Here is a 16,442-nt window from a genome sequence, read left to right on the forward strand (position 1 = left end):
CCCGAGATATCTCGGGCAAGTTACATAGCGTTACATAAAACTCGGGCGTTTGGTCCCCCTCAAAGTTCTGTTTTTTTTGGCTTTATGGAATGTTTTTTAAGTCTCCAAATTTTTTCCCGCGCGAAAAAATTTTATCGCGATTTTAATCTACCTTTAATGACGTACGATTAACGCTTAATTGTTTTTTAATGCGATTTTTTTTATCAAATTTAATTAATCGTTTTAAAGTTGTAGTTCACGGATTTTACTTCGGTAAAGTTATTTAAAGCTAATTTCTGATGTCAAAAACGACCTCCAATACTTTTTAAATTTTTTAATAGATAGATTTTATTATATATACGTTTAATTAAATCGGGGGGTCGGAAATCGCAATAAAAAGCGTAATTTTTGAAAAATATTTAAAAATATACGGCCGGCTAGTATTCACCCTACTTTAAACCCTTCTCCTGAGACTTCTATGAGAATGTTTCGGGAAATCCAACACCAGCTGTTCTCAAGGTCATCCAGTTGTAAACACAATGACTCATTAGTGTCAGATTTCACAGAAAGGCGAGACAATGGAAGTTAAACTTTGAAGCTTTCTCTTCAAAATTAACGCATTTCTTTCGTTTTTTTTTCAGTTTTAAATATTTTTTATGTTTAATTACATTAATATTAAAAATTGCTGTGTACCCAAAGAGTTAAACAATAGAGTGGTGCTGGTCATCTATCTAACTGCTTTCGGGAGAAAATTTTTGAATTGAAGTAACGTGACTTCCGGTTTGCATTTAGAAGTTCGTATATAGTTAATCGGGACTTCCTGCCCCTATCTTTCTATATCTGGTCTCGGCTTTCATCTACAGTTGGAATTTATAGGTCTACAATATTTGTTTTAAATTGTACCTCAAATAAAAGATTTGGATATCATCTCCCTTTTACCCATAAAAAGTTCTTTCTTCCCTCCCATAAAAAGAATAAGCATTATCTAATCTTCTGAAGAAGAAATTTTATGTTGTGAAATTTATCTATTTATTTATTAGTAAATTTAATTTCTTGAGTGATTCCTTAACTCGAATTAATAATAAATAAACGTAAAAGGATTATAACAAAATAAATTTTATATATCAATATCTAAAGCAAAAAACTTGTAGACCTAACACCAAATTTGCAATATTTCAGAGAAAGCGAGAAAACGGTAAAAAAAATTATCGGGTTGGACAATTAAAATACTTTTATCACAATTATAACGTTTAATAATTTAAAAATGTTTAGCGTTAATCATTTAAAATCCAAAATACGCATTCTTTCACCTAAAAATTTAAGGAGTAAACTTGATATATAAACCATAAAGTGATTTCATGGCTTACGAGGTTTTCATTCCAAGCCATCGATATGCGCAAATACAACATATCTTAATAATATAATTGTATGGGAAAATTTACGTACAGTATTGTATATAATGTGAGTTACGTATACAGTATATTTACTTTAAACATGCAAGGTAAATTAGGTAATTTATAGATGTTTTCTTTCGAGATGAAAATATGATATTTTGGAAAACTTTGAAATTAATACTTTTTACAAGTTAAAAATAAGTTTGTTTTAATGATAATTATTATAAGATTAAATATATTTAAATATGAAATATATTCAACTATCGATAAACACATTACGTTGTCGTAAATACTGCCAATTAATGCTGCGGACGACTTTTTTTTGCCAACATTATTAGTGTAAGAAAGCCGATTGGGGGGAATTTATTCCCTACCGTTGGGATAACTCTCAGGTCTACGCGTATGTGGGTGGCGGTTTTAAGAGGCAACAAAAGACAAGTGTTTCACAGAGAAACCGTTTATTCTTGTCGAAAATGCTTACATATTTTTTTGGCAAAGGTCCTTAGATTCAGAACTTTGGGATGTATTCGGAAGTTGTTTTCGGATTTGATCTGGTCCTGCGTTGTAAGGGAAAGTTCGAGATCTGAAGAGACAACACACGAAAGATGAAAGGAAGCACGGCAGCTGGAGGCAAACGAACATAAGTAGTCTAGGTGGAAGCCCCCTTTGGTCCTTGAAATCGGTGTTTTTATAAGTTTTTCGAGATCGACTTGTTGCTAATTGGACAAACTTTACCTCATTGCTTTCTACCACTTTCTACCACAGGGAGACTTCCACCTGTCTCCAGGTGTAAATGGAGCTTCGTATAGTTCGCGGAAAAGGTCGGCTGGAGATGGTTTATCCGACACTATAGTTCGCGGAAAAGGTCGGCTGGAGATGGTTTATCCGACACTATCTTGTAGACTCTGATCACGTTTAATCGTCGACTATGACACCTACGATCATTCTGATATTTTTTCTAGTTTTGTTTTGCTTTCTAAACTGCGTCTTAACTTTAATATTTTAAATTTTGTTTTTCCGTCTACTCTTAATGAGCGTCGACGTCAAAGTCCGGTGTCGCCGGTTCGACACATATAATTTGTTTTCTTGACGATTTAATTTAACAAATTTTTATATATCTTTCTTTTTTCGTAGGGCTATTTCCGGGGCCTCACATTAGACACATATAGTCGCAAAGTAGGCGCTTAGAAGCCATTCTAGTGTAGGGCTGAATGGCTTGTACTGAACATGTCTGTAAGCTACACTTTTTCTTATTATTTCCTAAACAATAGACTATAACAACAGTATATGATTCTTAGAAGGTTAGTTTTCATTTGTATCAAGTAATATCATATATGTAATTGTGAAATAATATTTTTATTGTTTAACGTTTATTATCAAATCATCCCTTTCGTCCATACAACATATAAATAATTAATGTTTAAATATGAATTTCTGGACGATCTTTCTTCCTATCTATTCATACAGTTAACTGCTGTGCAAAAAACAACAATTTTACCAAAAATTCTCTTGAACTTTATAAAATTCCCAGAATCATAACCGAGTACCGTGTATTGTTTGGCCAAGATATATGAAACGAACTGTATAACTTTATACACCAAATACTAGTCTTGCCACGAGCACTAGTTAAAACTAATCTCACTACCCGACTTCATTTCTGTAACCTTGCCTAGCAAACCAATTAGCAGTCACACCAGTGTATATAGAACTCAATGTGCATAACGATATTATTCTGTTCTTTCCATGATCAAAATGCTCCCTTTAGATTTGAAACTCCTTCTCTGGAAGCCAAGTGGCTCTCGGTTTAGAATCACTGTTTTAGAATTTTATTGAATTAGAATTGAAATGACTACCGGTAACAATTCCATCGGTATAAGACAAATACAGAGATTTCGAGAATAAATTACTCGAAAAGATGCCTAAAAGTGTACAACTTCGGAGATAAAAAAGCTTCAGAATGCACGTGCTTGGCACAACTATTCTTTCTGTTTTTAAATTGAAAGAAATGCTCCGCTTTCTGAAAAATGCAGTGTTAAACACATCGGTTCATTCTTCGGAGTATAGAAAACAAGTTCTACATGAACTTGTTTTCTCTATTCATATGTATAAATCTAGGAATTCTAGGCATTTCTGGATATAAATTCAATTAAAAATATTAAAAGTAATTATTTTATTGTTTGAGTAGTTTATTCTTCTTCTATTCTTTTGTGGCAACACTATCAACGATCATCTGGCAACCGTAAACAAATGTAATCCAAAATGGCGACTTATAGAGGACAAATCGGTCCGAATTCGGTANGTCACAATGATCCTAAAGCAATAATAAATTGTAGAGCAAATTACAGTATCAGAATTTTAGGAAGAAATACCTGTATTGGTCAACAATGATCAGAAAATTATTCGCTATGAAAGTATTGGAGATAATACACACGCTGTAAAGATTTCATCCAGGAACTATTGACTAAGGGAGATACTGTATTCGTTTCGTGAGGATAGAAAACCCTTTTAAGTCAATTTATATCACTATTTCTATATACAGTATATAATTTTAAAAATTGAAACTTCAAACTTTTAATTTTGACTGAGTTTTAAAGCGGACTTTTTTAGATACTGGTTATCTCAGTTACAATACATTAAAGGCTGTTATACACGTTACGGAAATTCTCAAAGGATGTACTTAACAGACGAAAAAAAATCGGATATAACTGGCTGGATCGAACATAGTAATTTACAAAACTTATTAAAATATTTCCCAACGTATAAAGAATTATTTTTATTTAAAGGTGGATAGATAGAAAAAAAAATCACGGTTAATCCTCAAAGGATTTCCGTAACGTGTATAACAGCCTTAACAATTGTCCTAAACATGTTAATAAAAGATAGTGTTATTAATTAATTCAAATATTTTTTATTTTTGAGTTAGTCCCCTTTCGATACGTCTAGATCTGTCACTGTACGTATGACATCATATTAGAGGTGTATTTGTAATATTTGAATTTATTTTTTTATCAACGCAATATTTGAGATCAAGCATCTGGAATACAATACTTCCTAGTACTCGAGTATTCCCCATTTCTAATTTTTATATATAGGCCTACTTGTAGTCATTATTCGTCACGCCTANTATAGTTCGCGGAAAAGGTCGGCTGGAGATGGTTTATCCGACACTATCTTGTAGACTCTGATCACGTTTAATCGTCGACTATGACACCTACGATCATTCTGATATTTTTTCTAGTTTTGTTTTGCTTTCTAAACTGCGTCTTAACTTTAATATTTTAAATTTTGTTTTTCCGTCTACTCTTAATGAGCGTCGACGTCAAAGTCCGGTGTCGCCGGTTCGACACATATAATTTGTTTTCTTGACGATTTAATTTAACAAATTTTTATATATCTTTCTTTTTTCGTAGGGCTATTTCCGGGGCCTCACATTAGACACATATAGTCGCAAAGTAGGCGCTTAGAAGCCATTCTAGTGTAGGGCTGAATGGCTTGTACTGAACATGTCTGTAAGCTACACTTTTTCTTATTATTTCCTAAACAATAGACTATAACAACAGTATATGATTCTTAGAAGGTTAGTTTTCATTTGTATCAAGTAATATCATATATGTAATTGTGAAATAATATTTTTATTGTTTAACGTTTATTATCAAATCATCCCTTTCGTCCATACAACATATAAATAATTAATGTTTAAATATGAATTTCTGGACGATCTTTCTTCCTATCTATTCATACAGTTAACTGCTGTGCAAAAAACAACAATTTTACCAAAAATTCTCTTGAACTTTATAAAATTCCCAGAATCATAACCGAGTACCGTGTATTGTTTGGCCAAGATATATGAAACGAACTGTATAACTTTATACACCAAATACTAGTCTTGCCACGAGCACTAGTTAAAACTAATCTCACTACCCGACTTCATTTCTGTAACCTTGCCTAGCAAACCAATTAGCAGTCACACCAGTGTATATAGAACTCAATGTGCATAACGATATTATTCTGTTCTTTCCATGATCAAAATGCTCCCTTTAGATTTGAAACTCCTTCTCTGGAAGCCAAGTGGCTCTCGGTTTAGAATCACTGTTTTAGAATTTTATTGAATTAGAATTGAAATGACTACCGGTAACAATTCCATCGGTATAAGACAAATACAGAGATTTCGAGAATAAATTACTCGGAAAGATGTCTAAAAGTGTACATCTTCGGAGATAAAAAACAAAGCTTCAGAATGCACGTGCTTGGCACAACTATTCTTTCTGTTTTTAAATTGAAAGAAATGCTCCGCTTTCTGAAAAATGCAGTGTTAAACACATCGGTTCATTCTTCGGAGTATAGAAAACAAGTTCTACATGAACTTGTTTTCTCTATTCATATGTATAAATCTAGGAATTCTAGGCATTTCTGGATATAAATTCAATTAAAAATATTAAAAGTAATTATTTTATTGTTTGAGTAGTTTATTCTTCTTCTATTCTTTTGTGGCAACACTATCAACGATCATCTGGCAACCGTAAACAAATGTAATCCAAAATGGCGACTTATAGAGGACAAATCGGTCCGAATTCGGTAAGATTTGTAATTATTATTGGTTATATTTTATAATATTGTATAAGATAAACATAATGATATATTATTATTATATATTTGAAACAAGACGTTAATTATATCTATTTTGGTTTTAAGGGAGCCGAAATAATTGACATTCCTGAAAATGTTTACACTGGTAATTAAATCTTTTCAAATTTAAATTTATGATTAAAATATAATTAATTTTAAATATGAAGTAGATATATTTATTTTTAAAAATGTCTTAATATATTCGCTAAAGGCAAATTTTGTTGCAGCTACTGTTTACTATATGTTTGGATATATTATTTTCATAATATGCCTGTCAATGGGCAGTAATTGTCATCAAGAGTAATGTGTATCAATGGTGTAATGGAAATGATAAATTTAGGGGCTCAGTTCAAGCTCTGAGTGATATGTTTGGGACCTTAACAGAGCTATAGAGCATACTCGTACAAACTAAAAAGTCAAAGGAACCATACCTCTACGAGCAACCCTCTTAAGTTCTTTTTCTGTCTTCGGCCTCGGCATGTGGCTGATAATTTGATAAGTGGTCGTTATCGGTCTTAAGTGATGCTTCGGCTGGTGCAGTGGCCAAGGTGATAAGGGTGTCGACCTGCTGTTCTGGGGACATGGGATCAAATTTGGGTAGAAAATTCCAGGAGTGGGCAGTTTGTTGTGGATATGTCATACCCCATCTCTCACCATCTCTGATGAGAGATGTTCCCATTCCGAGTTTGGCTGAACTCATAATGGGTCTAGAAAGAAGATCATTTTAGTACATTGGAAAAAGACAAAAATGAAAGTGATGCTTTAAACATTAAATATTAATTGTTTTAATTGTTATTTGCTTGCAGTACAATAACGTAAATTGCTGGCATTAGGCTATTTATTATCAAAGTTAGTAGCAAAAGCAATATTGGATGAATTATATACTAATTAATAATAATTATAATTAACTAGGTATTTTCTAGGAAAACAAAACTGAGCTTTATGGCATAGAAAACTAGAACTATGGGTTTTAAAACCAATCTAAATCTAAATTTAAAAGTTGTTGTAGAGAACAACATAAATTGAAAGAATCAGAAACTTGTTTGATATCTAACATTGGACCAGCTTACAGCTGGCAGTCGGCTATGCCGAGTTGTACAATACATATTTGCAAAAACTCATTTTTAGTGGTTGTGCAGTTGTTTTACACTTCGATCACAGACAAAACACTTTCCAACTTATGAAGAGTTCTGCTTACATTCTGCTCAATAAATCTTGAAGTTATACATTTTTAATATTAGAATCAATGAAACTAAAATTTCCTCTAACTGTAGTCTTATATACTTATCCTGCTTAATGTTGTTAATTTAAGTTTCAAAATGATTATAATAAGGAAGGCTTACTGTATTTCCTTACAAATTTTCAAAACTTAATACCATCTTATGGACTTAGCACAAGTAATGTTTACAGTCAGACTTGTGGTAATCATAGTCACAAACATGGTAGTACCAAACTGTACAGACTCATTATCTAGATATGGAGCTTTGCTACATCACATGGCACTTTTCTATATTTTTAATGGATTAATAAGTTCATATATTATTCAAAAAAATGTAATAATACTTTTAATATATTACTTTATACTCATCTTGAATTAAATAAGTATTGTCGTTTTTCTAAATATTTTTTATCCTTTAATATCATATAAACATGCCACAGAATGTTGTATCATTGTTAACAAAACACCAAGATAATTAACTTTGTTTTATAGCAAAAGTAATAACGATAATGATATTTTTATTAAAATACTGTCTATCTAAGTGCATTGTGGATTATATATTGAAGTTTGTCTGCTGCTTAACTGGTAGCATTACATATTTAAAAAAAAAAATATTTATTTTGATACAGCACTTACTTTCTGCTTCTGAATGAACTTCATGGATTATTTAAGTAAATAAGATATCTTATTGCCACATTGGGTCCATGCAAAATAAGAATGTCAGAAAGAATACTGGAATGCATAGTTCTTGAGAGAGATGTAAAATTTTCCCACTTAAAATGTTCCTGTTTAAGAAAGTTCTCACCTAAGTAGACTGTAATCTATATTCACACCCAGAAAATGGTCTTGCTTAAAAAAAATTTTAACTGCAACCTGCCAAAAATTTTATACATTTAATTGCATTTGGAAGAAGAAAACAATCATATTAGGACAAAAAATTTTGAGTTATTTTATGTGCAACTTTGAGTTACTTTGAACAAGGATTTTACAATTTTCTTACTTGTTATCTGGCAACAGCGCTTGCAACAGCAAGTTCTGAAAAGTGCACTCAGTTCATGGGTAATAATGGAAATCATAAATAAATTTTAGTGCAATATTTGTAGATCTGTGATTTTGTTTGTGAGAAGCATAAAATGTATTTTTTGTTTTTATGTAAAAAAATGAATGAAACAGGTTACAATTAAATTAAGTTAAACACCAGAACACTTGCTGAGCTTACTGTACTTTAATATCCAAATGCTTTCAACCTATTCGTATAGGCTGAAAGTGTTTGGATATTAAAGTACAGTAAGCTCAGCAAGTGTTCTGGTGTTTAATTTAATTTAATTGTAAGTAAACTGCTGAGGAAGTGAGGATAGAAACAAGTTACATTGGACAAATATGAAAGTAAATAGATATACAATAGTGATTAACGATTATTCGGTTACTATTTGGTATTCGGCCTATTTTTCGCTATTCGGCTGAATACAGACTACCTAAAAACAGGAGTAAGAAATAACAAAAACACAGTAAATTAATCATTTTGGTATTTAGATTTAATGTTATCGGGTTAGTGTTGTTTGTTTATATTTATTTATAACTTATAACATGCACAAAATAAAAAAAAAGAAAAAAACATAATATTAGTCACTTGTATTCACAATTTATAATTACAAAGATCAGCACACGTACACACTTATTCGTTCGAGAATCGTCGCACATCTGAGGGTCTGACCCTGCCTATCCTTTTTAAGCACTCGTCTTTGCTCTTCCCTTTCTCTTTCCTCTATCGCTCTAGTCCACGTATGCCTATGCATACATCATAATCCACCCTCACGATACTTTCGATTCGTCACTTTTCCGTCGTAGATTTCTCATTTTACAATTACGTGACTCATAACCTGGTGGTAATGGAGAAAAGAGACAGATAGGCTGTCAGTATAAGTCACAGTTATGATTTCACAGATTCGAAACAGCTTGGTAGCCCGAACGACCCCAGGCTTTCACCCGTGCATGCTAAGTGACTTTCATTACAAGCATTTAGCTTTTCGAAGTCTATGACAACAATTGTTTGGCATTCACAGCAGCGAATTTTGTGCAAATAAGCTGCCTCAACTTGTTCGAAGCAGCTTATTGTATTGATAACATAATCGACTTGTTCGATTATGTTATCAACTCAATTTCATATTTATTTTTACATTTTCAGTTTGCGGTCCTTCTCTGTTCTCTGTAGGTCATTTCATTGTTATCCAGATTTGATATCACTTATCATAACTGCCATGACGCTCTTGTCTGAACTGTCGAGAATTAACATGATTGGCGAAGCGTAGTGACAGTGGGCTAATAGAGAGCAGGGTCCTTGCCATAATGCAGTTTGCGCGCCAATTTTCATATGTGCGTTAATCAAGCCAAATAGTTTGGCCGAATATTCGAATGCAACGAATGTACTATTCATAATGCAATGTATACAATATATACAGTGCAATATACAATGTATAATGCAACGAATATACTATTCGTTGCAACACTAATATACAAGACCAATTCACTATAATGTAGTAGAGCAGTGTTTTCTGTGGGGCAATTTGAAAATGGACTCGTCCAGAGTTTAAGTTAACCATATAGCCACTGTATATGTTAGGGGGCATAAGAATTTTAGAAAGTCTTAGTGGGGCATAGCACAAAAAAGGTTGGGAAACACTGTAGTAGAGTATTATTGAATTAATATGGATTATTGAAAGAAAGGTATATTATTTTCATTTCTGCTTAAGAAGTTTTTAAATTGGTATTTTTAACCAAGTTCTACTGTCTATATTTATATTCTACAGTTACTTGAATATGCTTTAAACAATATATTGAAGAGAGCAATTATATTTAAACGTAATTATTTTAACATGCACTTTATATTTATGTTTTAAATTTAGTTAGTGGAAAATTGTTACTTTTTTTCTGATAAGTTAAATGTTATAAATACCTTATAATAAAAATTTGGTTTTAGAGAAAAATTAGAGAAATCTTTATTACATTGAAATATAAATGAGTCAAAAGTTGTATAATGAAATATTTTTGCATAATTTAGATGAGTGTTTCAGTCATTAATTTACATCGTGCCTACATAAGACATGACATCCTTTATTGGTAGATAACTTATTTATTGCATGTAGATTTTTCTAGTTAACATTGATTTTTCTTGAATATCTGCTACAAATGTGATGCAATTATTTGTCAGAAAAATTTGTGAATATCTATCATATCAATTTTGCAAGCTTTTTGCCAAACTATTATTCAAAATTTTTAACTATTATATGTTAAGAAATGTGTTACTTATTTCCATAAATTATATATTAAAATTTTATAGGTAATGAGATAAATTCTGTTGCAAGTTATACAGCATCAAAATTCAAATTTTATGGAAATACTAATCTATATAATAATTTAATTAGAAAGATTCCCTGTAATATTCCTAGCAACAATTTCAAATTTAGAATTGTTTGTTTATAATTTAACAGTTATCATTATTTTTTCCTGTAAATTTAGACTCCTTAAATTCTTATTTTAGTTCAACAGAAATTCAATTTACCATTTAAGAAAAAATCCAATTTCAGATTAATGTTTTTGAAGCTGTTTCAGTCCATTTCAGATTGACAAACATTCAATCTAAAAAGTATTTGTTCTAGAACTGATAGATTGATAATAGCTCATAATTAATCTGTAAATTATATTTTGAATTCTTATAAGATAAGCTGAATTTATAGAATTAAAATTCTATAAATATGATTTAAACCTATATTAATATTGAAAAATATTTAATGTTTGATTTTGTTAAATTTTTTTAGAATCAACTGAAGATAATTTGAGAAAGCAGGATGAGAAAGAAGATGTTGGTGGTTTTAAATTTGGGCCAGCTGTATCCACACTTGTAATTATTTTCAGATTAAAATCTTTTTCTTTATTGATAGAGCTTACCATAAAACTATTATTGATATTATAACCTGTTTTTTAATCATACAGTTTTAATAATAAATAGTATTTTTTAGATTTTACTTAAAGAAAAGTATTTAATTTGTAAATGACACTTTATGTGATTTATTTTAGAATGTTTTTATCTTGTTTTCAATTTGTTTCAGAAATTTTATTGATATAATATATAATATAATATAAAACTTTAACTTATGATAAATCTTTGTTTTTTATTTCTAATTCATCTATATTATTTTTATATTCTGAATCATCACAAAGCTGGTTATAAACAATTAAATAACTCCACAAAACCTTCAAAAATGCCAGCACAAAAATATATTTAAAATAAATATGTTGTAACAAATATTTTTGATTCAATTAGAATCTGCTTCAGGTCATTAATGTTCGAAAGAATTAGAATGCAGGACGTTCAAATTTAAATATTTTAAAATTGTCAAAACTGAAAGCCTTATAATCAGTATACAGCAAAAATCACACCTAGGTATTAACATTAACGTTAAAACTAAAATAAAAATTAACACAAAAATTAATAAATACATTTTTAAATCATAGGTGAATTAATTGATTTCCTATTTTTTAGTGATGCCGGGATCATCGAAAAAGGATTGCCAGGCATATGAGATATTCACCTCCTCCTCAAAATTGATGCATTCCCCTTTTAATTCGGCTTTAAAATTTCTAGAACCTCTAAAATTTTGATTTGATCCATGCAAAGGCAGTGTCTAACAAGACTGGTTTGCTGTAGTTTAGCTTCTTTGTCTGTGTCAGAAGTGTATTTTGCTAGGGCAATAATATCTTAAGCATATACTAATTGAACCAGGGATTAAGGGCTTTATACCAAGATATTGCTACTCGTAGAGATTGTTCAATAACATATATGCATAACCCATCAGTATATAAGTTATTAAGAAATGGCAAGGAAGCCATTAACACCTACCATGCACCGGGGGTGTATAGTATACCTGTTAGTGATGACAGATTTCATAGGGATATAGTGTACATTGGTTCAACCAATAGATCCCTTAAAAAATGGCTGGCGGAACATAAATATGATATACAACACTAAAAACAGATCACCACCCTATATAATAAAGTAAATTGTGTAATTTACTTTATTATATAATTAATATCAAACTTTGATATTAATTACATAATAAATAATTATTATTCAAAAATTGAATTATTCACATTTTTTCTAGATGTGGCAAGCTGGAAAACAACATGCAGAAAAGGCTTTTAATTTATATGCCAATATTGATATCTTGAGACCATATTTTACTGCTGAACCACAAGAAATTGTCCAAAGGTAATTTATAAATATAGAAAACGTTTTAAAAATTTACATAAACTTAAAATATTTTCAAGAAAATTAAAAATTCAAATGATTTAGAAAAGTAATGAAAGTGCAGTTTTCCTCTTATGATTGATTTCTTGGAAATTATAGAAGAAACATTGAAACTTGATTGTAGATATAAATACTAATAATTGTAACCATTTTCATTTTTTGTCAGTATTACAATATGAGATTGTAAAACAAAAATAAATAGAATGTTAAAAGAAGCAATAACTAAAGTAAAAATTTCAAAATCATGGTGTGTCTTAAAATCAAGAAAATATGGTACATAATCAACATCATTTTGTTGCACAAGGAAATAATATATAATACTCTGTAGAGAAAAATAATTATAAAACATTGTTTAATTAAAATCATATAGATCTTAATTTAAAAATGTTTATAAATTTTAAGTAGAAAAGTTAATGTTTCTAATTATTAATTTTATTGTTTTGATTAAATCACAGATATCTTAAAATTTGTGCTTTTGTAACTGTTACAAAATTTACTCCCTTCCAATGATTCTATATAAAATATATATATAAAAAAGTTTATAAAACAGTTTTAGTTTATTGCATAATATTTATATAATTAATATTATTAATCTTTTTTCACTTGAAAGTTAAAATTTCTGTACTGTAGTTAAAAACTATAAAATTTGATATTCTCTATTTTTTCTTTACATATGTCATGTATTTCTTGATATGAGATCAGTTTGATTAACTTTATTTGATTCCACAGTTTTTGAATAAAACAAAATAACAGTATTGAATAAAAAGATATTTATTGGCAAATACAAAATTGTAAAAAATATTGAGGCTAACTAATACTTATATTTTTTACAAGTATTTTATGTACTCCTGCTATATGATGGTTCAGTACAAACATAATAGTAAGCATTACCTAAAAAATTTAAATACAATAAAAGAAATTTATTTTGGGAACATTGCTGTATTAATAATAAAATAATATAACGAATAATAATAAATTATTTTTTAAGATTATTTTTATTTTCAGGATTTTACAATCATTTGTTCCAAAACTTCCTTCTCATTTTACTTCAATGGTAATTATTATAATAATAATAACAATAATAATAATAAAAGTATACAATTTAATGTTTACATATAGATAATAACTTAAATTTTAAAAATGTTGAAATTTTAATAGGTTCTTCCTGAAGAATTGTATGGTCCATTAATGCTTGTATTTACTTTGATTGCTCTTCTATTATATGAAATGAAGATTTCTGGTCTTGTAGTGGTTAGTATTTTCAGTTATGATTATATTTTAAGATGTAAATGTATTTAATTTTAATTATTGAGTTTCTGTACTTAAGAATGCTTATTGAAAATTACTGAAATTTATTGTAATATATTTTATGTCATTTTTAAAACATAAAAGATCTCAAAAGTTTGATTTTATTTATTCATTATATCATTGTTATTACTTAAAAAGTATCTGAGAGCATTAAAGCACAGATCCTGCTACATTCCTTTCATAAAGACCACAGAAATGACAAATTTTCTATGCCATATTCTGCATTGAATGATATTTTTACAAATAGAACAGAGTGGTATCCATGGAAAGTCCAGTATTAGGAATCCTATATGAATTTGTAGTAAAAAAATTGGAAAATAATATCTTACCAACTTTGTAAATAAGTTTATATTACATAAAAGTACACAGACAATATACTATGGAGTAATGATAATTACATCAGTAGATTTGTAGATTTTATCAACAACTCATATTGACTATGTCTGTCTTAAAGTAGAATAAAAAATCTTCAAATCAGTACATTTTGACCATTTTATTGACATTAAAACATGGACAAATATATACTGATGTATAAGTCAAGTCATCATCTCATCCATTGTACATACTGGCTTGTTTGATGATTCACTTTGATACAAAATAGCAACATTTAGAGTGTTAACGTGTTAATTAAGAGAACTCAACATGATAAGGAAGATAGCACTAGGTTATAAAGTTAAAATGGTCAATAAGTCTCATCCAGGCATTTCTTTTCAACAAACAACACCATCTGTAAAAAAATACGCAAAATTCATATTCTCTATGTCATTAGAATCAATACATAGAACAATTAGCAGAACTATATGACACTAGAATCATAAACAAACATAACCCACATTGTATGACCTATTAAAAAAGAAGGACAGATGCCAGAGAATTGAAAAACAAATACAGTAGAGTTCCACAAACTTGACTTAATCCCTACTAAGAAGATGACGAATTACTGAAAATGACAAGTTTTATGGTATAGTGACAATGCTATTCTGAATAGTGGAATTTTCATGAAGGTATTATATGTGCAAATTCATATATATAACTATGTAACAATAGTGTGTATTTCTACTTTTGGATTTTAATTTTAAAAAATTTTGTCTATTCAATGGCTAAATTTGAGTTAGTGACATTTATGTTATGGCATTTTACAATGGCACTTTGGAAAAAGGATTATATTCTTAGTTAACTTTAGAATTGATGCTATTATTAAGTATTGCCAGTGAAGAATGATAAATTATTTGATCCTAGTGTTAGGTTATAGAAGTGAAAAGTAGATTACTTACTTTTTTTTTTTTTTTGGACAACAAAATGAATTTTATGGAATGTCAAGTTATTGAGAGTCAAGTTTTCAGCACTATACTATATTTACATAATTCCAGCATAAATGGATAGAAATGAACGGAAGAGGGCATATATCTGATACAGGAGTAGAAATTTTGCATAGAGGGTTAAACACAAATACAATGCTAATAAAAATAGGAATAATACATCGTTAATAAGATTTTGCTAATGTGGAAAACACAAGCAGCCTTTGGGATGATGCAAGGATATTGAAGAATGCCTTTCTATGCATTTATGACTGAACGAATCAATTCCAATATATTGACAAAAATTTATGGAGTGTTCCGAAATGCTAAAGACAGAATGTCTAGCATCAGCATGGAATATGCAATAGTCAAACATCCATAGCCTTTCTTGTGTACAAATTATATTGTTAATGTGATTGTATTGTTAGTATATTGATGTTACTGTTTTTTATGTTTCTATTAATAGTTGTGATGTCATGATCTATAACATCTTATTAATTGGTGAATGTTCTTTTTTCCATTTATTCCAAATTTTTAAACAGTGAAATATTCTAGAATTGATTATCAAAGAACTGATGATGGTCTATGAACTAGGTCAAAAGCATTCAAGTTTGAAATTACATCACTGTTTAAGATAGTGGTTTATCCTTTAAATATAGATATATAAAAGTAATAGCAATTTTTAACAATTAATTATTTTTATTTAAAATATATATCTATATCTAAAATTGTGTTTAGTGTAAATTTTTTTTTCATTAAAAATATTTATGCTATGCTCTTGATTGATATATGTTTACATTATTTGAAAATTTATTACTAATAATATGATTATTTGTATAATACATTTAAGTAAAAAGCAAAAATAATTAAAAATGTAAAAGTAAGTAAAATAAAAATCAACAACATAAAATGCAAGCATAATGTAAATTTGGGATAATTTAGTATTTTTTAACGTGCTAAATTAATTATTTAAACTAATTTTATGATTAAATAAAATAAATTATTTAAAAAGTCAAAATAAACTTTATTTATAGTTTCTTTTTACTATACAATGTTTCATAAATCTTTTTCAATTCATTTCTGATAAAACAGCTGTTATTTACTTCCAAGTTTACACAACTGATATCACTACCTTTACACATGATGAAAGGTACTTGAATTTGAATAATTTATACTATATAATATTTAATTTTGAGATTTTTCTTTTCATCATTAGAGAATAAATCATAAAAAAATCATTTAATTGCAATTAAACATTAGCTATAAATAATTTTCTAGATTTATTATATTTATTAAAACATTAAAATAGATCA

The 16,442-nt window shown here is 28.9% G+C and overlaps 1 protein-coding gene across 2 annotated transcripts in view; it reads left to right on the forward strand.

Moving 5' to 3' along the window:
• Positions 1-3,617: 3,617 nt before the first annotated feature.
• LOC111626211 (protein YIPF3-like) overlaps positions 3,618-16,442 on the forward strand; it is a 29,939-nt gene continuing 17,114 nt past the window's right edge. Inside the window, exons 1-6 of one of the 2 annotated variants that reach the window (XM_023369523.1) lie at positions 3,618-3,668; positions 6,066-6,105; positions 11,034-11,116; positions 12,378-12,484; positions 13,529-13,577; positions 13,682-13,774. In XM_023369523.1, the coding sequence (XP_023225291.1) occupies positions 3,633-3,668; positions 6,066-6,105; positions 11,034-11,116; positions 12,378-12,484; positions 13,529-13,577; positions 13,682-13,774 (408 nt within the window). In that variant the 5' untranslated portion in view covers positions 3,618-3,632. Of the gene's footprint in view, positions 3,669-5,757; positions 5,949-6,065; positions 6,106-11,033; positions 11,117-12,377; positions 12,485-13,528; positions 13,578-13,681; positions 13,775-16,442 lie in introns of those variants that run through there. The other variant, XM_023369522.1, reaches the window with a different exon arrangement.

Source organism: Centruroides sculpturatus, unplaced genomic scaffold, assembly GCF_000671375.1.
Source record: "Centruroides sculpturatus isolate CEXI.00-Female unplaced genomic scaffold, Cexi_2.0 scaffold285, whole genome shotgun sequence".
Classification (NCBI taxonomy): Eukaryota; Metazoa; Arthropoda; class Arachnida; order Scorpiones; family Buthidae; genus Centruroides; species Centruroides sculpturatus.